The sequence below is a fragment of the Barbus barbus genome (assembly GCF_936440315.1).
Source record: "Barbus barbus genome assembly, chromosome: 5".
NCBI classification, from domain to species: domain Eukaryota; kingdom Metazoa; phylum Chordata; class Actinopteri; order Cypriniformes; family Cyprinidae; genus Barbus; species Barbus barbus.
In genome coordinates this window covers 40,677,153-40,703,517 of record NC_136733.1, presented here as the reverse complement: position 1 = coordinate 40,703,517, position 26,365 = coordinate 40,677,153, and the positions used below count along the sequence as shown (strand labels likewise).

The window sequence follows — 26,365 nt, the reverse complement described above, 5'->3', positions numbered from 1 at the left end:
CTGTATTTTCAGCATCATAACTCCAGTCTTCAGCGTCACACGATCCTTCAGAAATCATTTTAATATGCTATTTAATATTATTGTCGAAAACAGTTGTGCTGCTTAGTATTTTTGTGGAAACTTTAGATACAATTTGTTTCAGGAGTCTTTGATGAATATAAAGTTAAAAAAAGAGCAGCATTTATTTGAAATAGAAAAAGTCATTACTACAGATTTTGACCAATTTAATGTGTCCTTGCTGAATAAAAGGATATATCAAATATATAACAATAATAATAAATAAATAAAGTAAAAAACAAACAAAAAAAACAAGTATATATATATATCAGTGGTGGGTAGAAGAAAGATAGCAGCTCAGAAAGCAAATATCCTGCAGATAATGGCCCTCTCTCTTCTTCTCCTCCTTTTATAGACGGCTTGGAGGCCCAGCTGATTAGCCAGTGATGATGCACCTGTATGTCTCACCTGTACCTGTTCAGATGCACGGTATTACAGCGAAAAACATGAACGCTTCACTGAAAATAATTATGCAATTTTTTAGGTAAGTGGTTGCAAAAAATATTATTTTATCTACATTTAAAAAAAAAAAAAAAAAAAGTTAGTAAACTAAATTTGTTTATTTAAATGTAACTTAAATAATTTGATTGCGACCACATACCTTAAATGTTTTAGTAAATTCAATGAATCATTTTTTTTCAGTGTATAAGCAGCGGAGACTGCACTTTTTGTTATTGTCCAAGTGTCGTGTCTGGACTCCATGAGGTTAACCAAACACTGAATGGACATATTTTAGCAGAAGCAGCATGAAAAGCACTATATAGACATTCTGCATTAAGCAAATGTAACACTTGACATTTGAAAGGCATTATAAAGTCAGCCGAACGAATAAGCAAACACAACCTACTCGCTGTGAACTGATCTCTACTTTTATTTTCTGTTGATATATACATATATAAAAAATAAGGGCATATGTACAATGGTAATAAATATCCACTTTTTGTACAAGCAAAATAAGTTACTTAACATAATTACCTAAAAAAAAGAAGAAACAAATAAAATAACAGCAAGATTTTTTTAAAGATATCTTGAATTGCAAGAAAAGAGAATTTCGTAATACAAAAACTCACAAAGTAACAGCAGGTTTAAAGCCATGTGAGATGAAATGAACTGAGATGACCGTATTTTTATTTATTTCTTCTAATCAAGCAGGAAATACTGGTCAGTACAAAAAAGCCATGCATGATGCAAACAAGCATATGCAACATTTCTGGTCGCTCAGTGAAATTATGTCTGACTTTAAGTCATTAGACAGGCTTATCAAAGCGATTAATGAAATTAAGAACGGTGGAATTTCACAATTTCAAGAGAGTCAGAAGCCCACCCTGAGAAGTCCTGGCAGAAAGGATTGGGTCCTTGTTAATCTGACATTTCTTGATGCTCTTTTTAGTACAAAGATGTTTTCTGACAAGTGTAAACTTCCCTCTTCTGCAGTGCGGCGCACACTAGATTGTAGACTAGAAAAGAGCCAATGACAGAATGGAAAGTCGCTTGAGAAAATCGTAAAGCTTTCATGCCACAAAGAATAGCATTCCACCAAAACAAGAGTAGTAGTAACAAAGATTTCAGACAACACTTGAGTTCTGTGCAATGGACAGATTCCAGAACATAAAAAAACGAAAAACAGGGAACGGAAGAAACATGTCTGCAGTCTGCTTTGGCTTCACCCGAGGTGAAGAGGCACAGGTACGAAAACTTGGTTTTTTGAAATCCATGAGACTATTGTTTTGTTGTTGAAACCGATACAATATATTTTGCAGAACATCATGCAACAAAGTCTGGATCCGTGATGAGCATCGTAGTGCCTCTCCACCCGCAGAGTCACAAAAAAAATCTAAAATCTCCGACATTTGTCTTCACAATCAAAGTCAACGCAATGAAATATCCTCTACTCTCGGTTTTGACCCTGTTTTTGTATTTAGTCTTTAAGAGTTGCAAAGCCCACACTGAAAGACAAAAGAGAGGCAGGTTATAGCTTTTATAGCTTATTCAGACAAAATCAAGTCTAAATATGTCTATAAATTTGTTGTCTTTTTAAACAAAACACATACAAATTATTAAATATTCAAAATGAACAATAATGATAATAATTATTAGTGTTGTTGTTATATTATTAAACACAGGATTGTTTTAATCTGTCTCACAAATCAAGAATTTGTTGGTTTTATACGCCACCGTTCAAAGGTTTGGGGTCTTTAAAGAAATTAATACTTAAATAATTTCAGTCTCAAATAAATATTGCATATGTGTGAGCCTGGAGCACGAAAGCAGTCATCAGTAGCACAGGTATATTTGTAGCAATAGCCAACAATACACTGTATGGGTCAAAATTATACATTTCTCTTTTATGCCAAAAATCATTAGGATATTAAGATCATGGTCCATGAAGATATTTAGTACATTTTCTACCGTAAATATATAAAAAAAAAATTTTTTGATTAGTAATATGCATTGCTAAGAACTTAATTTGAACAACTTTAAAGGTGATGAAGCCAAATATTATCATATCATAATAAACCATACAGCAATGGAAAGCTTATTTATTCAGTTTTCAGATTATGTATTTTGCAAAATGTACCCTTATGACTGGTTTTGTGCTCCAGGGTCACATTAGAATGATTTCTGAAGACTAAAGACTGGAGTAATGATGCTGAAAATACAGCTTTGCATCGCAGAAATAAATTATATTTTAAAATATATTCACATAGAAAATGGTTCTTTTAAATTGTAATAATATTTGACAATATTACAGTTTTGAACAAGAGACTAATGAACAAACATGAAAAAAATCGTACCAATTTTTGAACGGTAATGTAAAATATCAAGCAAACTATGCCTTCATATAATTTCAAACCAAGTAAACATCCCAAATATATATGATTTGATGTAGTCTCACCTGTGTTTGATCAGCCGTAGCCTCTGCCATTCATTCTGGACTTCTTCAAAAAGTCCAGCTCCTTGTAGTCTGTAAAGGATCCCTTTCACGCAGAACAATTCGGCTTCATAACGTGAGCGGAGTCTTCTACACCATTCCAGAAGGAAGGTTTCATTCCACTATTCATTCACCTGCTTTATCATGTAGGCTTGTACTTCATTTGGCAGCTCAAGCCAAATATATACAGTAATGCACTTGCTGTCACATCCAACACAGTCTTAGTACAACATTCTGTTGCATGCTACTAGCACTGATAATCCTTTCACATTTCAGATGAAACTATCAATCGTAAAAAAAGAAGAAGTAGAAGAAGAAATCCTTGCAATAAACAGACATGGAAAAACCTCACAATATATTAGTCTCAGAACACATTCTCAGAAAAAAGACTTACTAATGTTTTAAAAAAGTTATTGAGCTGCGAAGAAAGAAAGGCGAAGCATTTGTTCATTATTCAAGTCCTGTTTCGGTTTTACAGCTCACTCAGTTAGTTTTTAATGATCTCCTCTGCTTTCCTCGAGCGTGATTGTCATCAAGCGATTTGAGTTTATGTCCTCGTCTCCTCTCTCAAAGGGTGCAAAGAAACATGTCCTGAGGCGAGCAACCTCAAGACGTCCAAAATAAACTCTGCATCCTCTTGCCAAATGATAAGGATCTGTTATCAGACGCCTGCCCTGCGCAGATCAGACTGACGGCTACATTTGGCTGGTTGGGTTCCTCTCAGAGATGTACCTGCGGTTTAGCCAAGATCAACACGAGGCTCTGTCGCTCCGGTCCTTCAAATACAGACATTTACAAAAGCTCTGTTCAGTCTCGGTCAAGTGTTAGTAGTGCGAGAACCAGAATAATCCAAGGGAATGTCGTGAAGCACGGTGGCCTTACGGCACGGGAGATGGAAGTGCTGACAGAGAAGAAAGAGTTTGCGGATGAAGAGAGTTCCCCAAGCAGGAGGGAGGTAGGTGAGGTTTTCTGCGGTCTTCCTGCGAGATCTACACAGAAGACTCCTCGGGATTGGCGTCGGGAAGCACGCTCCTCTGCTGCAGAGTTTTCCGGAGCTCCTCTTTGAACGGACTGGAGTAGTCGCTGTCTCGGCCGCCCATCCCGATTCCCTGGATGCTGGATCTCTCGTCTCCGGCCGTGCTCAGATTGAGCCGGATGTATCCGTTGGCGCTTGAGCTCCGGATGTTGGTGAGGCTTAACCTGCTCGGCGAGTGAATAGGCTGACCGGGAATCGTGCTCGGGGATGCCGAGCTTCCGGTGGAGCACAATGCATGCCCAGGCACGATTTTTAGGGAGCCGTCTGAGTAGTAATAATTCGCCCCCGTTTCCCAAAAGCGATCTTCGTCGTTTGCCATCTTGCTCGGCACGAATGACGGGCGACTCGGAGGCTCTTTGGGTAAAGTAATGGGGTACACCAAAGTGCTCTCCAGCGGCTTCATTTCTGCACTTTTTCCCAGCGCCAACTTTAATCTTCTACGAAGATACAAAGATGCAATGAGCAGCAACAGACAAGCGGCTCCCAAAGTGATCACTAGGACCCAGAACAAACCCATGCTTCCATCCGGAGCGCGGGCCTCCATGAAGACAGGTGCGCTGGCTACCACCGCCACCTGGTACCTTTCCGTCTGGAACTTCACGCCTTGCTCCTCCGAGTAGCAGATGTAGCGGCCTGCTTGAAGGGGCCCAGCTTGGGGAATGACGAGAGCGCGGAGGGCTCGGTCGAATCGGGGCCCCGGGGCCTCACCTTCCACCAGGACGAGCTCACGTTCGTTGAGCTCCCAGAAAGGCTGGGCCAAGTTGGAAACCAAATGGCAGGGCAAAACCAGATCCGACCCAACAACCACAGTCACATTTCGCAACCTAGAATGATCTGGGGGAAAACAACAACAACATTAATATAAGATATTTTATTTTTTAAATAATAATGCAAATAAATGTAATAATATAGTCTTATTTATTTATTTTTTACATTTTGCATTTTGTTTAATAATATTTTCTGCTTAAAATTAGAATGTTCTGGGGAGAAAAACAATAACATTAATATATTTTATTTTTTAAATAATAATACAAATAAATACAATTAAATAAATGTGATAATATAGTCTTATTTTTTTTACATTTTGCATTTTTAGTAATGGTTTGTGGTAAAAATGTACTGTTTCTCTTCAGCTATTAACAATGATTAAATTATTTGAAAAAATTATATTCTTTCTAGATTTTTTTTTTCTGCATTGTTAATATTTATCTGGTATTATTTTTTTGTGTTATATTTTAATAATAATAAAAAAAACTTAAAGGTAATTTTAAAATGAAATTAATTTTAAATAATAATAATAATAAAATCATTGTCATTAAAAAAAAACAAAAAAAAACAAAAAAAAAAACAAAACATCAACAACGTAAAATTGTAAATTTGTTAATATCGATATAAATATGTTGGTTCATACAGTGCTTAACAAATTTATTAGACCACCAGTATCCACAGTAGTATTTCCAATGCCAAACTATCATCATTGTTGTTATTCAAAATGACTGTTTTACATGAAAGGCAGAAAAAATAATAAAGCACTTTATTATTATTTTTTTTATCAAGAGGCCAAATTACAGTTATTTACTTGCAGTCCTTACAGTTTTTTTTTCAACTGCTTACATGCACATATTTTCAAAACATTGAATTTTTTTTTTACTTGACACACAAATCCAAGAATTGCACACAAAATGCCTCACATTTCTTGCAAAATGAAGCACTGCATTCAAAATATCACAAACACATCTCAAAAGCAAACATTTGCAAACCCCTTTGCCATAATATTAATTCCTGTCAGATTGTAGTGTGTTGCATAGAGAATTGTGTGTTGTGTTTTGCAAAAAAGTGTTTTATGAAATTTAAAAAAAGTCCAATGCTGAGAATTAGTGTCTGGTTTTGCAGATTTGGTGTGTGCTTCTGCTGTTTGAGCGTCAGCTTTCACAAACTGTGTGACAAGTAAAGATTTTGTGTGTAAGCAGCTGAAAAAAACTGTAATATAAAAATAAGATTTAATTGTAGAATGTCACGCTTGATTAATATCTGACTTCTGAGAGATGTTAAATGTGCCAGCTCAAATTTGTGTCAAATTTTAAAATGCAAATTCATAAAGACTACTGAGTTGTTCGTTATTTGCCTAATAAATTTGCCTATACAGATTCCTAAAATATTAGTGTTTAATCTTATGACAGGTGGTCTAATAAATGTGTTAAGCACTATATATCGGACACTATTGCTGTTTTGTCAGTAATCTCGTTGACTCAGTGAAGAGTATGGGACCTCTGATGGAAAAGAGTTCACTACAGGGGCACAGGCCTGCAGGGGGCAGCGTGAGTCTGACGTACCTGGACTGGGGATGGAGAAAGGCTTATCAAACTTGGCTTTTCCTCGGCTGAACCTCTCCAGCATGAGGTCCTGTGAGAGTGTGGATGTGGAGCTGTGGGGGGGAGCACAAATATTGACGATGTGTCAGAAGGCTGTTAGACATACTGCTATAGGGATTCAGCTTAAAAGTACAAAGAGGGTCCTGTGGAGGAGAACAGAGGGGGTGGAAAGGAAAAGCCTTTGCAAAATGATGAGGAGCGAGCAGCAGAGAGACAGAAGGAAAATAAAGAGCAGAGCACAACAGACGTGAGCAAAGCAGCGGACGGAAGATGGTGAAAGGATGCAGTGTTGGGAAGGTAACTTTGGAAATGTAATTGGTTACAGATTACAAGTTACTCTTAAAGTGTCACTATTTCAATTATTAATTTTTTAATTACTTTTCTAAATTTTTAACGAATGTTTTCAGCTGTTAATCATTTTGAAACATTTAAAGCAGGCAGGGTTAACCTTACAGTAAAACTCAACACTGATTTCTGTCAGACTTTAAAAATCCTTCATCAGTTGAACTAAGATTATAATAATTTAATTTTAAAGCACAGCCACCACAAAATCAGACTTTAGCAGCTCTCTTCACTTTGAGATCATTCTGAGGTCAAATACAGATTTAAAATCATAAGATGGCTATGATACTGTTTTAAAATAAAGTGTAACCAATACAACATATGACCCCAAATAGGAAATAACACAGTTATCAAATAAGCATATTTAAGAGCAGTCAATGCAATTTGGAAAAGAAATCAATCAAATCTCTATGTGTGTGAAAATATGTAATTGTTAACATTTTCATAAGTAACTGTACAGGCTGACCCCCCAGCCCTTCAACCTCTGCAGCAATGCTGGCAGCACTCATACGTCTATTTCCCAAACACAACCTCTGGATATGACGTGGAGCACGTGCACTCAACTTCTTTAGTCGACCATAGCGAGGCTTGTTCTGGGTGGAACCTGTCCTGTTAAACCGCTGTATGGTCTTGGCCACCGTGCTGCAGCTCAGTTTCAGGGTCTTCTTATAGCCTACGCCATCTTCATGTAAAGCAACAATTCTTTATTTCAGATCCTCAGAGAGTTCTTTGGCATGAGGTGCCATGCTGAACTTCCAGTGACCAGTATGAGAGAGTGAGAGCGATAACACCAAATTTAATACACCTGCTCCCCATTCACACCTGAGACCTTGTAACACTAACGAGTCACATGACACCGGGGAGAGAAAATGGCTAATTGGGCCCAATTTGAACATTTTCACTCAGGGGTGTACTCACTTTTGTGGCCAGCGGTTTAGACATTAATGGCTGTGTGTTGAGTTATTTTGAGGGGACAGCACATGTACACTGTTATACAAGCTGTACACTTAATACTTTACATTGTAGCAAAGTGTCATTTCTTCAGTGTTGTCACATGAAAAGATATAATAATATTTACAAAAATGTGAGGGGTGTACTCATTTCTGTGAGATACTGTATGTACTGTATGTGTGTTATAATGTTAGAATATCGCAAGTGAAAAAAAAAGAAAAACAAAAGAGTCGTGACGGGACCAAACTTCCTCTGTGAGTGATTTTAAAACGTAAGACAGTACGCAGATTTGAAGACTATACGATTTCACCTCTACTGTTAATGACATTTTGCTAGGCTACTATGAGATGGATAGCCTAAATGTTATATAATTCAGATGGGCTACCTGTTATTTTGTGACTGGTGGTACATTTTATCAATATTTACCATGCTTTCAAAAAAAAAAATGGTCACACTTTATATTAAGTGGCCTTAACTACTATGTACTTGCATCAAAAAATAAGTACAATATACTTATTGTGGTCATACTGTATTGCAAAACACTTTTGCTGCTATTGAGGTGGGATACGGGTAAGGTTAGGGACAGGTTTGGTGGTATGGGTAGGTTTAAGGGTGGGTTAAGGTGTAAGTGATGGGTCAACAGTGTAATTATAAATGTAATTACAGAAATTAATTACAGATGTAATTACATATAGATATATATTTTTTAAATATAATTACAATGTAAAAACATGTATGTACACAATAAGTGCATTGTACCAAATTATTAATTTAAATGTAAGTACACAGTAGTTAAGGCCACCTAATATAAAGTGGGACCAAAAAATGTAAATAGGTAAAAGATGCAATATGAAAAAAAATGTTCAAAAAGCCTTATTCCTAAAGGTATATCTAGAAAAGGGGGTCGTCTTATATTCGGGTCAATTCGGTATATGTAACGTATAACAAAGACAAAGTGTTACCTTATTTTGTATTTAAATTTTACAATACTGTTACATGTAACTAGTTCCTCCCCAACACTGAAAGGATGTTAGCGGATGCAGAAGCAACTGAAAGATAGATGAACGTACCCGCGGTGGAGGTCGATGCGGACACAGGCGCGTCCCTCGCTGTCCCAGGCGCAGTATGGATCTCGGGACAGAAGGCAGTCTGGCTGTGAATGGTAGCGGCTGCAGTTTGCCAAGGGCAGCTGAAGAACCTCAGAGCGGGAGCCAATGTACAAATACTTCTATGGAGAACGAATGGGAAGATTTGAACAGTGTTGGGAAGGTTACTGTGGAAATGTAAAAGGTTACAGATTACAAGTTACACTATTTAAAATGTAATAAGTAGTGTAACTATTTCAATTATGTAACTGATTACATTTGATTTCTTTGACATTACTTTTTAAAATTTCTAATGAATGTTTTCAACTATTATTCATTTTCAAACATTTAATCCAAGCAGGGTTAACCTTAAAGTAGAACTCAACACTGATTTCTGTCAGACTTTCAGAATCCTTCATCATTTGAGTCGAGATTATAATAATCTAATGTTTAGCAGCTCTCTTCACTTTGAGATCATTCTGATGTTAAATACAGATTTAAAATAATAAGATATAGTTTAATAGCTATGAAACTGTTTTTTTAAATCAAATTTTGCATAACTATGACAGGAAACACTGGCATCTAACAATGCATTGGAAAAAAACAGTCAATTTTAAAATAAAGCATATGCATAAACCCAAATAAAACAGTTATGGAATAAGCATGTGTCCTAAACTCCTGAAACACTAGTGTCTCATATTTTAGAGCAGTCAATGCAATTTGGGAAAGAAATCAATTAAATCTGTATGTGTGTGAAAATATTCAGATGTAACCCTCTTTGCACTCATTAACATTTTCATAAGTAACTGTAATTTAATTACACATTTTTTTTCTCAGTAACTACTGAGAAAAACCATTTTACAGTTACATTTATTTTGGGTAACACTTTATTTTAAGTTGTTACACGTTCCATGTACTTACTATTATAATAACAATAAATCATGCATAATTACATGCAAGTAACTCTAAGCCAAACCCTAACCATATAGTAAGTACATGTAGTTAATTAATATTACTCAGTACTTAAATGCATAATTACTCTGTAACAAGGACACCTTAAAATAAAGTGTAACCTTGTTTTGTAATTAAATTATGTAATTGCGTTACATGTAACTAGTTACTCCCCAACACTGGGAATGAATAAGTGAAACAATACAAGCAAGTCAATTATTTTCAGTTATCAGTGCATCCTGTTTTTCGACTCAGTTTGATCAAAAGCGGTTCATGCAAGTCAGGCGGGAGATCTGCGCTCAAAGAGATGAGAAATTACTTTGCTGTGTGAGATGGTGAGGCTGTCCACCGGTTGCTGCCGATCAAACAGCTGGATCTCTTCTATCACATGAGCTTCTGAACCCAGAATCACCACACGCTGGAGCCATCCATCCGCTGAACGACAAACAGTGAGGAAAGATAGGGATAGATTATATTCATAGGAAGAGAAATAACGGAATGGGGAAGGAGAGGAGAAAAGGCGAGAGAGGAGAGACAAATAGGCCATTAATGCATCATCAACACATGGCATATTTCTCCGTCATTGGATTTTAGGAACAAGGTTACGCCGATTACAGCAGGAAAATTGAATACATCCCAGCTGGTGCCGTGACCTATCATAACTCTGTATGTGTGTGTGTACTTTATCCCGTCCTCTCACACAGTGCTTGTCACAGATAATGTGCCACTGACCCCTCTCTCCGTCAGGAGAAAAAAGGGAGAGTGCGGAAAAGGGATAACGGAGGAGAGCGGCAGAGCTACAGGGTGTGCTTTACAAATCCACCCTGCTACTTTTGCTCATGTCAGACTATCTATGTTCACTCTTAATCCTCAATGCAAGACTCTGATTCTCTCCGCCACACACACACACACACACACACACACACACACACACACACACACACACACACACACACACACACACACACACACAGCATCAGGTGCTGCCTGCACTCAAAACAGCTTAACGGTAGTTGATATGAGATTTAACTATACCTGGATGTATAGGGGAAGTGTATATTTTAAGAGTGTTTTTTTTTAGCCATTTTACTTTCATTATTAATTTTTAATAGTCCTGCAGTGTGATAAATGAATATGTAAAAGTAAAAAAAAATATATATTTGATTTAATTATACTATAATTATTATATTCATGTAGTTTTTCAATTAATATGATGTTTTTGCCATCACTAGTAATTTTAAATAGTCTTAAGATATGAAAAATATATTAATATATTTTATAATAACCTTCATGTAGTCTCTTAATATGATGTTTAATATAATGTTTCATTACAATTGAGCAATAATTATTTTAAATTGTTACACAGCTTACTTTTCTGAAAATCTTATGTTAACTAACTAGGTTAAGGCTAGTTGTACTGTATTTGTCTTTTGTGTGCATTTGGTGCAAAACTGGAGTCATTGGATGCTTTAAAGAGACACACACACATAGTTGAGCATTGAGTGTGAGTGTGTTTATGTGAGATTGCCAAGGCCAAATACATCTTTTCAATTTTAATTTGAAGGACTGACCTTCCCGCATGACAGGAATTAACTGGCGGAGGTGACTTTCCCACTTAGATACAACATTATGGCTAATAAAATGGTTTCTTTGGCTGCTCTATTCACACTTGTGCAAGAAAAGACAAAGGAACAATGAAGACGATGCAGAAAACTGTCACATAAACCGACAAAGAAATACTGCTGTCATTTTTCATACATGAATCCATTTACGTGTTTCAGCATACCTGTGCCTATGAAGAGCATGTTGTAGGGTCTCTGGTCCAGCGAGCTCACTCTGTCCACAGCTAGCCGGGTGAAGTTGATCCCTTTAGTAAGCAGCAGGGGGCGAGCTTCTGCCCGGTCCTCCATCAGCGGATGCTTCTTGGCAAAGTTTAGCGTGGCATCAGGCAGCTGCAGAGAACTGTTGTAGCCATTGTCCCTGTCAAAGTTTGTGATGCACTGTGGAAAGAACAAGAAAGGAACGTCTTTTAACGATTTTAAAGCGATCCCTGGGTATTAAGGCTTAATGTAACGTAAATGATGTCTCTTATTTGAAATATGTAGTAGAAAACCCATCAAATATTTAAGTTATTTTAAAAAATCCCATCGATTTATACATATTTTGAACTATGGTGGGCGCCGTTGTTCTGATGATGTAAAATAGTTGCACTCGGTGAGCTACTGGCGCTACCTGATGCTATTTTTACCAAAATACATCTCGAAATAGACAACTCTGAAAATAAAATACTGATATGATGACCACAGAGCTTACAGGTGGTGATGGATATAAGTATAGGTTTAAACCAAATGCTGTACGATCGAGTCTAAACGCCCCGGATATTGAGGGAAATCTGCGCTGAGAAACTCCTCTAGCGGCCGCGAGTCATGATCAGCGTCGGCATGTTTACATCCTGAGATGGCATCTAGCGTTTCCCGTCTCAGTCGTTCGTAAGCTCTTTCAGTAGCTGTGGTCTACTAAGACTCAAAGGCATCAGGGCTAACCTGGAGAGAAAAAGAAGCGGGTTTTTAGAAAGTTTTATTCGTCCACAGGCATCTTCCCATGCTTTTCTCCTCCTATTATCACTAGGAAAGCAGTCTTACGTTGCTTCTCTTGTTGCACTTTGACTGAAAATGACAACCAAAAGGCACACAATGTGGTATCGTATCGTATTTTTATTTTCTGAATTGTGTTGCGGTAAAAAGCCAAAGACTATAGAAATAAGTGCCAGTAGCTCACCGAGTGCGGTTTGACGTCATCGACGCAGAATGTACTGAGCACATAAAATAATGGTTATTTAAAAAAATATTTTTTTAAATAACATACATTTTCATGTTTCTACTACATATTTAAATAAGAGACATCATTTACGTTATATTAAGCTATGCATGTCTTAATACCCGGGGATCCCTTTAACTTAACTTAATTTAGTATGTCATTTATGATGAGTATTTTTTTACTAAATCATACAATTTAAAATACACCCCACTTGAATTGAAATAATAAGAAGAAGGTATTTACAGGAAATGAAGCGTTCTTCTAACTTGGTCCATAAAAGTTAAAGTGATCGGATATATAAACTAGAAAAGCGAAGCCTTTCTCAACTTATTTTTTAGGAAATTTCTCAACTTTTTGTTGTATAAACTTAAAAGAAGAAGTTGAGAAAACTCAAAAATCTGCTGAAGCTGGTTGCCTTAAACTTTTATGTTGGCTCAACTTTTTGTTTGTTTTAACAATGTAGATACCATTTATTCAAGTAATAGCAAAGCTGTATTTCCAGCATCATTACTGCAGTCTTCAGTGTCACATGATCTTCAGAAATCATAATAATATACTGATTTGCAAGAAATATTTCTTCTCATCATCCATGTTGGAAACAGTTGTGCTGCTTAATATTTGTGGAGACTGATTTTTCTGGATTCTTTGATAAGTTCAGCATATAAGTGAAATATATATGTATATATATATATATTTGTAAAAGTCTGTCAAGGTCTTTATTTTCTCTTTTGATTGATTTGATGTGTTCCTGCCGAATAAAGTAAAAACAAAAACAAAAGAACAAATAGCAGCTGAGTCTTATCCATCTTCAAGAAACATCTCTTCCATTCTAACTCTTTTTTATCTATTTGTTTTCTTTTTTAATAATAATAAAAACACAACACTTGACCCTTCTAGCACTCTCTATTCTATTTCTATCCTATCTACTTGTTTTCTTTTCATTTAAAAAAGACCCTCTAACACTAGCATTCTTTTTTTATTCTATCTACTTGTTTTCTTTTGATCTGTTATAAAAAAGTCCTTGTGTAGTGTGTTAAGCTAACTGAGACTTGCATATTATTGCTCTTTTGTTGGTTTTGATTGCTTCTATTGTCCTCATTTGTAAATCACTTTGGATAAAAGCATCTGCTAAATGACTAAATGTAAAAATTAGTAAATTATATTTGTTAGTTCAATTCAATTCAAGTTTATTTGTATAGCGCTTTTCACGATGCAAATCATTGCAAAGCAGCTCTACAGAAAATGTGGTAGTTTTGTATTGTTGAGTTAAGTTCTGAATGGCCCTGCTAAACGTCATTATACTCTGCTTCATCTCAAAATATTTATATTATATTTATATTACCTGGTTTTCCAAATCGCCTTTTTTTTTTTTTTGGACATACTCTCACTCAAAATCTTTTTTAACCATTGTAATCCAACAGGACACTTATTAAGTTCTGATTCACTGGCTGAAAAATGACTGTATGCACAGAAATCTATTTTTAGGCGACTGCTTAGTCACGGCCGGTGTCTGCTGAGCTCACCGCTCCGGGTCGAGGGCTGGGAACTGGGCCAGTGTATCGGCCCCAGCGCTGAGACGACTCCCTGTATTCCTTATACGGCCCGTCGAACACGTTTTTCACCTCTCCGATCTGGTACTGACACACAGCAGACACGTCCACATCCCCCCTGAGAGAGAGAGCAAAGGATGAAGAGACAGAGTCAGTCTGAACTAAACGACTGCGCTACATTGGCTGCTTTATTACTGTAATAGCCTTACTGTCCACATAATGACAGCGCAGCATTTTCTACACTTGAGGAACACGGCTGGATGTTTGGCACCGTGACACTTTTACACAAGCAGAGGACAGAGCGACTTTCACAACTACAGAGAAATACACTATATTGCCAAAGCATTGGGACACCCCCTTCTAATGAACAGGTTTGACTACTTTAGTAATTTCTATGAGTATAAATCTTAATGTTTAAGCATATAATGATATTCTAGGGAATTGTGTGCTTCTAATTCTATAGCAACAGTTTGGACAGAACCCTTTTCTATTCTAACATGACAGTGTCTCTGTGTATAAGACACGGTTCAGAAAGACATGATTGATTGAGTCAGTGTGGAAGAACTTGACTGGTCTGCAGAAAGCTCTGGTGTGACTTTAAGAGCCAAAAACTCATCACCAAACACTGGATTTTAGACACTTCCAAAACTATTGCAACAGAGATGGAAACACGTTTTTTAAAAACATGATTTTATCTTATGGAAGTGCCTTTTTCTGTTCTAAAGAAGGGGGTGTCTCAATAATTTTGTCAAAGAAATCTACAGCAATCGCACGATTTTTTTTCTCTTGTTCACCAAGGCTGCATTTATTTGATCAAAAATACAGTAAAAACAGTCATATTGTAAGATATGATTACAGTTTAAAATAACTATTTTCTCTTATAATATATAGTTATAGACGTCATTTATTCAAGTAAGAGCAAAGCTGTATTTTCAGCATCATTTCACCAGTCTTCAGTGTCACATGATCCTTCAGAAATCTTTCTGACTTGCAGCTCAATAATTTTTTCTTCTCATCATACATGTTGGAAACAGTTGTGCTGCTTATTATTTGTAGAAACAGTAATGCATTTTTTTCTGGATTATTTGATTAAAAAAAAAATTCAGCATTTAAATGTAAAAAAAAAAAAAAGTAAAAGTATGTCAAAGTCTTCAGCTAGGTTTAGGACTTTGTCTTATACACAGAGACACTGTCATGTTAGAATAGAAAAGGGTTCTGTCCAAACTGTTGCACTCAATTCCTTAGAATATCATTATATGCTTAAACATTAAGATTTGTACTCATGGAAATGACTAAAGTAGTCAAACCTGTTCATTAGAAGGGGGGTGCCAATACTTTTGGCGGTATAGCGTCTGTATGACAGGAGGGTTCGCTCACCACTGCGAGTGGAAGATGCCGTAGAAGCTGGTGCTCCTCCAGTCCGCCCCGGGCAAGGTGAAGACGGCACGCAGGTTATTGAAGGTGATGTGGCGCTCGGGGAAAGAACACATCAGCCGAGCTTTCTGGAAGGTGGTCCACTTCTTCTGCAGGGTCCGTGTGCCTCCCAGGTCTCCCTGAAAAGTATACGAGTTCAGAGGTTATGTGCTCATCTCATCACACGCGAAACAGATTTCTCAACCCCTCTACTTTTCTAAGAGTATAAAAACAAATACATTTAATAATATATTAGATTGATAACAGCTTCTGTTAATAATATTCATCTAATCTTTCAGTAAACATGATTTCATAAAAATACAATTTTTGCCTTTAATAGGAATTCTCAACAGTCATGTGGTATGACAAATGCATTTTTAAAAATATAGTAGTTATTTATTTTTATTGTTATGTCAGCATGAGGCTGGGTGAGAGTTACAAACACAAAATAAAACCAGATAAATACAAAAAGATAAGTTTTTTAAACTAACATATGATAAAAAATCTCAAATCTTTTTTTAGGTAAAATCTTACTAAACAAGTCCCTGAGTGAGCGCACTTATTTTTAACGATATAAAAATATATAAAAATGATAATTTTATTAAAAATATATTTTATAAGAATATTCATGTAGTCTCTCAATTAATATGACATCATAAAACTCTTTTTTTAAATATTTAATCATTATGGAAGCTTGTTTCTGCCACAGGATGAAAAAAAAAAATCTAATTGCTAATTTTAACTCATAATTCGGACTTTTTTTCTCAGTCAACATCTCGCAATTCAGAATCATCCAAACTGTCTGAAATTTTTTTTCCAAATTGTGATTTTTAAATGCAGTTGTGTGAAAAAAAATAAAAAAATTATTGTATTATTCCGTGACAAAAACAAGCGACAGTAAATAACATATATTGCATTATAAAAATATATTTTTATAATCATGCAAGCTTTCAGTTAACATGATATCATAAAAACCTGCCTTCACTAGTAATTTTAGATAGTCATGTAACAAATGCATTTAAAAAAATATATAAAATATTTTTAAAAATGATATTTTATTACAAAATATTTATATAAATAATTTTATAACAATATAATAATATAGTCTCTCAATTAATGAGACAAAGTCCCTTTTACTAATTTTACATTGTCCTGCAATAGCAAACACATTTTAAAAAGTATAAAAGTATATTTTAAAGCATAAATATTTTTACATATTCAAACTTCTGGCCGTAGAGTTGAGGTGTGTGTGCTTTATTCTCACCTTACACACACGTGCCACCCGCGCCACAGTCAGATCGCTGTCGCAGTCCAGCTCCACTGCTCTCTCGCTAAAGAAGAAGTAGATCTTATCGTCGTCTCCATCTTTACTGCTGCGGCTCTCCCGGACCAGCGCTGAACCCACAAAGTTTGGCTCTGCACCAGGCAGCAGGGAAAGATATGGAAGGACGTGTTAGACAAGTGGCTGGTGGTTACTCGATGAACAGATAAACGATCTTAAGTTTCCACCTTGGGACATTGTTTATTGAGCCGATTGGATGAACCCTGCTAGAAGAGCTCCTGAGATAATACATCTGAGATAATACGCTGTAGACCAGATCTTTTAATTGTGATCATTCCTCTCTGGCTGATTCAGTTCTTCAAACACATGGTTATGATGCAAAGCTCAATCTTCATCATCATCATTACTCCAGTCTTCAGTGTCACATGATCCTTCAGAAATCACTCTAATATACTGATTTAATGCTCAAGAAGCATTTATTATTATGCTGAAACAGTTGAGCTGCTTAATATTTTTTGTGTGAAACATGATGCTGTTTTGTTTATTTAAAAAAGAAACCTTTTGTAACAATGCAAACGTCTTTGCTGTCACTTTTGACCAATTTTAATGTGTTCTTCCTAAATAAGAGTAGCTAGTCATTTCTTTAAAATATTCCTTACTGACCCCAAACTTTTGATGAGTAGCTAGTATATAGGGTTATATTATATTATATTGGTCACACTTTAGTTTAGGGTCCAATTCTCACAATTAACTACAACTTTTGCCTCAATAAACTCCCAATTTTCTCTTTTTTAATAGTTAGTGAGGTAGTTGTTAGTTTTGCTTTGGTGTTTATGAATTAATATGCAGAATAAGGTATTAATACGTGGTTTATAAGTACTAATAAACAACCAATATGCTAGTAATATGCATTATAATAAGAAACTAGTTAATAGCGAGAATGTTACCATTGTGTTACCAGAAGTGTTACCATTATATTATATTATATTAAAGACATGTTACTTGAAAATGCAATTCTTCAAATTGCCAAACAAAAATAATTTTTAACATTTACCATGAATTTCTTGATTTTAAAGAGCAACAAACACACTGCTGAGGCAACTACAAGGAGAAAGAGCTGGATAATTTAACTGAGTAAATATTACATTTAATTAATTCATTATATTTACATTTTTGTTTTTCGTTTGTTTTTATCTATGCCAGTTACTAATGCACCCAGATTCACTTAATGGCATAAAAGCTCTTTTTTTAAAAGCCGGAAATGCAGCCAGGAAACAACGAAAATCATAAATGATTTCTTATTATGTAAAAACACCAGGTACTTTTCTCTAATGGCACGACAGACAGCATCTCCTGAGCTGATGAGAACACAAAGAACCAAAGACCAACGCACGACGTCTAATGCACAGATCAGACAGAAATTAAACAGAAATTACTCCCTCTCAACTGAAGAAGTACTTCACACTAAGAAAAACAGCTGTGCCTATTATTGTCAACAATATGATTATTTGATTTCAAATGAGACTATTATTAAAAGAATAATAATAATACTAGATTATTGCATCCTCTGGTTCAACAGGATGCAGAGGCTGGGACAGACATATAATCCTGTTTCCATTAAACAAACCAGGTCTGAGCTTATGGACCTGTTGCTATGACAACGACTCAGAGATGAGTTTTGGAGAATGTAACAATAGAGGATTGTGTCAAATCCAGATAACTCCATATCCAAAGAAGCAACGAGGTCTATTCTCAGTTAATAAATGCTGCTATTTTAAAAAAAAATATATTATTATTTTTTTTATATATTTTTGTAAATTGTTAAATAATGTACACACACACACACACACACACACACACACACACACACACACACACACACACACACACACACACACACACTCACACACACACAGTTGAATTCAGATTCACCAGATTCAGATAATTTAATAATCCATCCATGGATTATTTTCTGCTAACAATTGCTTTAAAATGTTAATTTAAAATATATATATATTTGAATATTTTATATTTATTTAAAATATGTTTTAAATGCTGTAAAAATGTTAATTGTTAAAATCAGCCATTTACTACAAATGAAAGACAAAACTGTGTCTAATATTTATACGTCTAATATGATGCATATTTTGAAAGCAATGTAGGATTATGTTTAGTTGCCAACAGTTGAATCCAAACAATTCAGTAATGCATGTTCAAAGATGCAACATCATTGTTTTAATACAAATTTAACTATTGTTAAATGATATATATATTTTAGTATTTTTGTTCATTATTAATTGTTAAAACCAGCCATTTAACTGCAAATAAAATTCAAGAAATATTATATCTATGTATAATATCTAGGTGTATAATATGAGGATTACGAGAGCAACATTGGATCGTATTAAAGTGCATATATTTACGGTAGGAAATTGACAAAATAGCTTCATGGAACATGATCTTTACTTAATATCCTAATGATTTTTGGCATAAAAGAAAAATGTATAATTTTGACCCATACAATGTATTGTTGGCTATTGCTACAAATATACCTGTGCTACTGATGACTGCTTTTGTGCTGCAGGGTCACATATATATTTTGTGTACGTGTGTTATGAGGCTTACCGTTGAGCCACGCCGGCAGGTATTCACTCTTCATGCTGTAATGCTGCTGTCCCAGGTTCCTCAGGATTACGGGCTCTGTGCCCAGAAAGTTATTGAGGGTGGCGGAGTACAACTCTTTGTCTAGGAAAGGAGAAGAACACTTAGAGCGGGAACAGGAGCACACGCACGCACTTCTGTCTACAGCCTCACGGTTATGAGATATTAAAGAGGGACTCCATGCTCTCGAGTGTAGGAAGAGAGGAGGCATAAACGCATCCACGGGCTGCACCAAACACAAAAGGACACCCACACACAAGACACAAGAATAAATATAGCTGCAAGCAGCGATGGCGGGCCCAAGCCTTCAGTGCAAACGCCACCCCCGGTGGCATCAGGAAAACGGTGCCCAGCAGGCACATGCATTACTAACCCTGTGGGGAAGTCGTGGCCTAATGGTTAGAGAGTCAGACTCGTAATCCAAAAGTTGCGGGTTTGAGTCTCGGGCCGGCAGGGATTGTAGGTGGGGGGAGTGAATGTCCAGCGCTCTCTCCACCCTCAATACCACGACTGAGGTGCCCTTGAGCAAGGCACCGAACCCCCAACTGCTCCCCGGGCGCCGCAGCATAAATGGCTGCCCACTGCTCCGGGTGTGTGTTCACGGTGTGTGTGTGTGTTCACTGCTGTGTGTGTTCACTGCTGTGTGTGTGCACTTTAGATGAGTTAAATGCAGAGCACGAATTCCGAGTATGGGTCATCATACTTGGCTGTATGTCACGCGTGTGTATGTTAACAAATGAGACCTTATTATAAAGTGTTATCAAAACTTTTAATGATTTATAAGCATTGTTTAACAATTTTATTGATCTAAACATTCGTGAAATATTTTTGCCTGTATTACAGCTAAGTCTGCATCTGTCAGCTGAACTGTTTTACTGTTACATTTAAACCACTTTTAAATCATCAAAAGTTTTAAACAGACTCTCTCTCTCTCTCTCTCTCTCTCTCTCTTTCTCTGTCTCACCCACCCTCTCAACCCACAGTCAACACACAGTCACAACCCCAATCCACCCAGAAGCAGAGTGACACCAGATGTCTGTTTTTTTTTATTTTTTGCTCTCCATAGTGTATTGTAAATTCATGGAATTAATCACATTTCCTCAGAATGACTTGTTCTGTGTATGTAATTTTTTATGAAGTGTTTGGAAGCTGCACTTTAAAGATACAAGAAAATTACTGTTATCTTTTGTTACCGTTACTTTAGTAAATCACCATCGCCACACCATTCAAGATATCCTAAATCCGTTCGCAATTTAACATCTTCAGTATATTGGCATCATGTTGACAAAGTTTGGTGTGAACTACTTGTTTCTTCTTGGAGGAGTATGAATTAATTTAAACCCTGATATTCCCAAAAATTGACATTCAATTAATTATAGCCGGCTTCCTGTTGGTCGTAGCTAATGAGTGTAAATTAGAAAGTTGTCCGGCTTGATGAGACAAATGTATGTACCAAGTTTGGTGACTGTAGCTAAAACTAACGCCCCAAGTTTTGTCAAAAGGTGGTGCTGTAGAGTGCCTCTTCCCCGCTCGTTTCGAGGTTTTGCCAGTGTCTATCTATCATTAATACTGATATGTGTATTGAGTTTTATGAAATTCTAATCCATGTTATCTGCCTCAAAATCACCAGAAAAGAATACTGAGGTTTGACACGTTGCCATGGCAACAGTATTTTAGATATCAATATTCCCTTCACAGTTTTACACCGGCCGTGTTTTTACATTATCCTGATGAAGTTTGAAGCAAATCAAGTAAAAATAAGAATTATTGAAAATATTGAAAATGACACACTTCCTTCTGGCAGTTGGTGGCGCTATAACTTTGACTCCTAATAGTCACATCTATGCGATCGGTATCATACAACGAACAAACCACCGAAGTTTGATAAAAATCAGACAATGTATGTGGATGTTATTAGGCATTTCCTGTTTCCCATTTCTCGCCATAACTTCATCGCCTCGCCACGGGCAAACCATTGGAGATATCAAAAATCTCTTCGCAATTTAGCGTCCCCAATGTCCCCAATGCGATCATGTTCACCGAGTTTGCTGGCAATCGGTTGGTAATCCTCAGAGGATTATATAAAATTCCAGAGCATGCGCTTTTTAAAGCAATGGGGAAGTCGTGGCCTAGTGGTTAGAGAGTCGGACTCGTAATCCAAAGGTTGCGGGTTCGAGTCTCGGGCCGGCAGGGATTGTAGGTGGGGGGAGTGAATGTACAGCGCTCTCTCCACCCTCAATACCACGACTGAGGTGCCCTTGAGCAAGGCACCGAACCCCCAACTGCTCCCCGGGCGCTGCAGCATAAATGGCTGCCCACTGCTCCGGGTGTGTGTTCACGGTGTGTGTGTGTGTGTGTGTGCATTTGTTCACTACTCACTGCTGTGTGTGTGCACTTGGATGGGTTAAACGCAGAGCACCAATTTCGAGTATGGGTCACCATACTTGACAATACGTCACGACTTTTTTTTTTTACTTTTTACTTTTAAACAGTCCTGAATAGCCGACTTCCTGTTGGACGGAGCCAATGACATGCAGCGCGAAAGTTGTTCGGCTCAATGAGATCTATATGTGTACTGAGTTTCATATGAATACTTGCAAGTATGTGTGAGCTATACATCATATTTTCTGACTGTGTTCCAGGGGCTCCGTAGAGCCCCTGTGCCACCCCCAGGTCCCAGCCTCTGAGTTTTTTAGCACGTTAAGGCCCCCAAAACCCCCAAATAATCGAAATAAAAAAATGCAATCCTTTATTAAAACAAGAGGGCCCTGCGCCATAGTGGCTTGGGCCCTAATAATGCATATTTTACATGTGTGACTCACCCACAATGAGGCCTGTGTGACCCTTGGCGGGGTCGTAAGGGCACTTTCCCTTGCCGTCCTCCAGGGCGGCGCTATCCAAAGTGAAATGATCTGCATTCTATCAAAGAAAGAAATGATCACATATGGATCGAGTGCAAACACACACACGCACACACACACACACAACCTGATGAACACACTGCACCACCGGCCATGTTTGCCAACAGAGTTTAACTAGCAGCTGAGCCCTCTTGTCCTCCTGCCCACACACAAATAAGTGCGCACACACGACGACAATACACACTCAACATGCCGTCTTATCACATTGTGATAACACAACCTCATTTACATTTGATATATTTCACTTTGACACACTGGAAGCCACTCGCTGAGTCTCACACACACACACACACATAGATTACCGGTCAAAAGATTGGAATAATGTTTTTCAAAGAAGTCTCTTATGCTCACCGAGGCTGCATTTATTTTGAAAAAAAAAGCAAAAACAGTAACACTGAGAAATATTATTACAATTTAAAAGAGCTGTTTTCTATCTGAATGTGTTTTAAAATTAAATTTATTCCTGTGATGCAAAGCTGTATTTTCAGCATCATTACTGCAGTCTTCAGTGTCACATGATCTTCAGAAATCATAATAATATACTGATTTACTGCTCAAGAAACATTTCTGATTATTATCAATGATGAAATCGGTTGTGCTGCTTAATATTTTTGTGCAAATCGTGACACACTACCATTCAAATTTTTTTTTTTTCACAAAGGTGCATTGAATTGATCAAAAGTAACAGTAAAGACATAACATTGTTATTACAATGTTACAAATTTCCATTTCAAATAAATGCTGTTCTTTTTTAACTTTATATTCATCAAGGAATCCTGAAAAAAAATCACTGTTTTTACAAAAATATTTAGTAAAAACCGTTTTCAACATTGATTACTAATAACTAAGCACTGAATGTGACACTAAAAACTGTAATGTCTGCTAAAAAAATTCAGATTTGCCATCATAGGAATAAATTACTTTTTAAGATATACTCAAATTTAAAAATTGCAAGAATATTTCAATCCACTGTTTTTCATCATAAAAGCATGAAAACTATTTTAAAAATCCTCAGCTAATGTAATTCCTCCATCATTCCTCCATCGGCTCGATCACGTGGCTCAGATGGATTTCTGGGTCCAAGATAAAAGCACACACTCACGATATAGGTGCACTTGGGCTGGAAGGCGTATGTGCCGCATGTGTACAGGTGTGTGTGGTTGTAGCTCTGCAGGAATCGAATGTAGTTGAAGCACTCAGTCTGCAAAGACGGCGATGACAGAGAGAAAGACACAAAGAGAAAAGAGGTGAGAGAGAGGGCGAGTAAATGCATTTCAGACAAAGTAAAGCTGTTAAAACATAAAGGATGCAACATCAGCCGCTACCTGGTTATTCTTCCCCTTCGCTGCGCACTCTCTTTTCTTTTCCACCGGAGCAGACCACTCAATCTGAGAGAGAAAGAGACGTGACTTTTACGAGCAAATGGCACTCTGCATGTAAAACCTGCATTCGCTATTGACTGCCGCAACTGGCAATTTACTACAAATGGCCGTGGCATTGAAAGAGTGAGTCATTTTTAAATGCAGATATTTTTGAATGATAAAATGCTAATGCCCTTTTTGCTTGATGGCTTGTGCATGAGTATTTATTGGGTGCATTAGGGGTTTTCTGATTGAGATATAAGGCATACCTGTGGTCGGAGCTGTCTGCTGATGTCGTTGGGATCCAGGGCAAAGATGTGCTCTCTGGCGCCAACGTACAAAACCCTCTCATGCTCCGCCAGGGTCAACATGGTGTAGTTCCACACCCCAACGGCACGAAACCTCGCCATACTGTCCTGCACGTCTGAAAAGAGAGAGGAAAAGTGTGGTTTTGTGCTGGTATTAAATGTGATCCAAATGTCACTGATCCAATATGACTCTTGGGCTTTAAACGAAATCTCTCACATTTATCATCTTCTCCGACGCTTCTGCTGAAAATGCCAACTTAGGCAAGCATGAATTTCCATGGATACTCATAACCTTTGCTTAAATCGGTTGGCAATGTGTTAAAAAGATTAATTTAGGCAAATATGAGTGATCCATGGTGGGTTATGCTCGTTAGTGCTGGCTTTTAGTAAGGAGGTCTTAACATTTGAAATTGGCTAAATTTGCATCAGATAATTGTCAATGACATGAATGAAATCATTATATATTTATGATTTAACATAAACCTAGATTAAAAAAATTGTTCTTTGTTAATGTTATATAATTACATTTATATGTAAATGTATTTTAACATTCATAGATATTGTGTTCATATTTTAGAATCATGTATGTTTTAATTATATATAAACAAACCAAAAAATAACCATCCATTTACTACAAATACAATTATATTATATTATACACACACATTATTTCATAAAAATATATTTCTACATATATTAACATAACACTACACACACACACACACACACACACACACACACTTATTTATACATATATTGATACATTATATCAACATATAAATTAATACATTATTATTCCTATATGTTAATAGTACACTAATTTTAATTTTATTTAATATATTAATTTAAAATCTTCTTTTAATCTATTTGAAATAAATAAGTACATTAGTTAGTACAATAATTAATATTTTAATTTATATTTCTATATATCTATACACACACACACACACACACAAATATATATATATATATATATATATACATACATACACACCACTATAAACAATTATAAATAAAAATAAATATCAATAAAAAATTATAATACTTTTTGACTTCTGTTTATTGTAAAGTTTGCAAGTGGTTGATGCCTCTTCAACTAGTTAACACTACTAGTCACTAGTAACTGGCACATGCTAAGAGTTGGCTGTGATCTTGGGTTATCTGTTGCAGACTTAAAACAAAGGGCGACATCTTCAATCTTGGTTTAAGCCAGTGAGGAAGCCAGGAGGGGACACCAGAATCCATGCATCCCTGAACACACGAGAACACCATGCCTGATCTGATTTAACGCTACCATGGGAGATGAGTGCAGAGAGGAGAGAAGGTTATGATGAGCAAGTGCTCCAGGAGAAGAGAGGAGAAAAGGCATCTTGGAGAGACACGGCGAGTGCTGGTGATGGAAGTCAGGAGAGCGTGTGGTTATTAGCTGGAGAGCGGCAGCTTGTTAACGTATAAGAGGGCTGGATGATCCAAGAGGAGAGGGGAAACAGACTTCCCCCAGAGAGGACAGAGAACATCTGCTGGGCTGCAAACAGCCAGGGAGATGTGACAGAGCACACACACACACACACACACACACACACACACACACTCACACTTCTAAATACCTGCATAATGACTCAATGCCTCTCAGACAGTCACAGAGCTTTGAGTTCAGTGAGCTTTGTGCTGAGCCGAGCACAGAGTGCTATTTCTAATTATTATTCTGAGGAGATGTCGTGGACAGGACGCACTTACGGATCCTGACCAGACAGAGGCAATGCTGAGCAAACTGTCCACTGAGGGGGTTCTTTGTCTGTTTTGTACAGGGAAAAGAAAATATCTAGTCCCAAACCCTTCACTAGTAACTGTGCTGAGCTGTGACATGAACAATAGCTGACAGGAGAAAAGCTAGGGATAAATCAACTTCAAAATTCTGATAAGCTGATAATTGTTTTCACGTTATGGTTGAAAATGATAAATTGCAGCTTAAAAATGCACACATTCGAAGTGGATGAGAAAAGCTCATCAAAGTTGTCCTAAGACAAGAATGCATGTTTGGTTTTAGGTCTTTAGGACAACTTTGATGAAAGGTTTTGATCCACTTCAAATGCTGACTACTGTATTTTAAATAAACTGAAAATAAAATCAGTCCTTCTGAATGCTACGTGTGAATTTAGGCATCGCAACATTGTAACAATATTACATGTGTTCACACTCTAAATTTACTCAAATTGAAATAAAACTAAATTAAATTGACAAAAGCAAGACAATCTATATTTTAACAGTTATAGAATTTTAGTTTTCTTTAAATAATTAAACAGAATTAAGCCTCACATCAATACTA

General features: G+C 36.6%; 1 protein-coding gene across 1 annotated transcript in view; it reads right to left on the bottom strand.

Moving 5' to 3' along the window:
• Positions 1-905: 905 nt before the first annotated feature.
• Positions 906-26,365, bottom strand: part of LOC306870144 (semaphorin-4C-like) — a 77,980-nt gene continuing 52,520 nt past the window's right edge. The window contains exons 3-16 of the mRNA XM_079417249.1: positions 24,001-24,155; positions 23,696-23,758; positions 23,473-23,571; positions 22,272-22,368; positions 19,414-19,533; positions 16,771-16,922; positions 15,471-15,646; positions 14,067-14,211; positions 11,513-11,726; positions 10,046-10,161; positions 8,761-8,918; positions 6,359-6,450; positions 2,954-4,859; positions 906-2,003 (exon numbers count right to left, since the gene is read on the bottom strand). Of these exons, the coding sequence (XP_079273375.1) occupies positions 3,979-4,859; positions 6,359-6,450; positions 8,761-8,918; positions 10,046-10,161; positions 11,513-11,726; positions 14,067-14,211; positions 15,471-15,646; positions 16,771-16,922; positions 19,414-19,533; positions 22,272-22,368; positions 23,473-23,571; positions 23,696-23,758; positions 24,001-24,155 (2,468 nt within the window). The 3' untranslated portion in view covers positions 906-2,003; positions 2,954-3,978. The remainder of the gene's footprint in view (positions 2,004-2,953; positions 4,860-6,358; positions 6,451-8,760; positions 8,919-10,045; positions 10,162-11,512; positions 11,727-14,066; positions 14,212-15,470; positions 15,647-16,770; positions 16,923-19,413; positions 19,534-22,271; positions 22,369-23,472; positions 23,572-23,695; positions 23,759-24,000; positions 24,156-26,365) is intronic.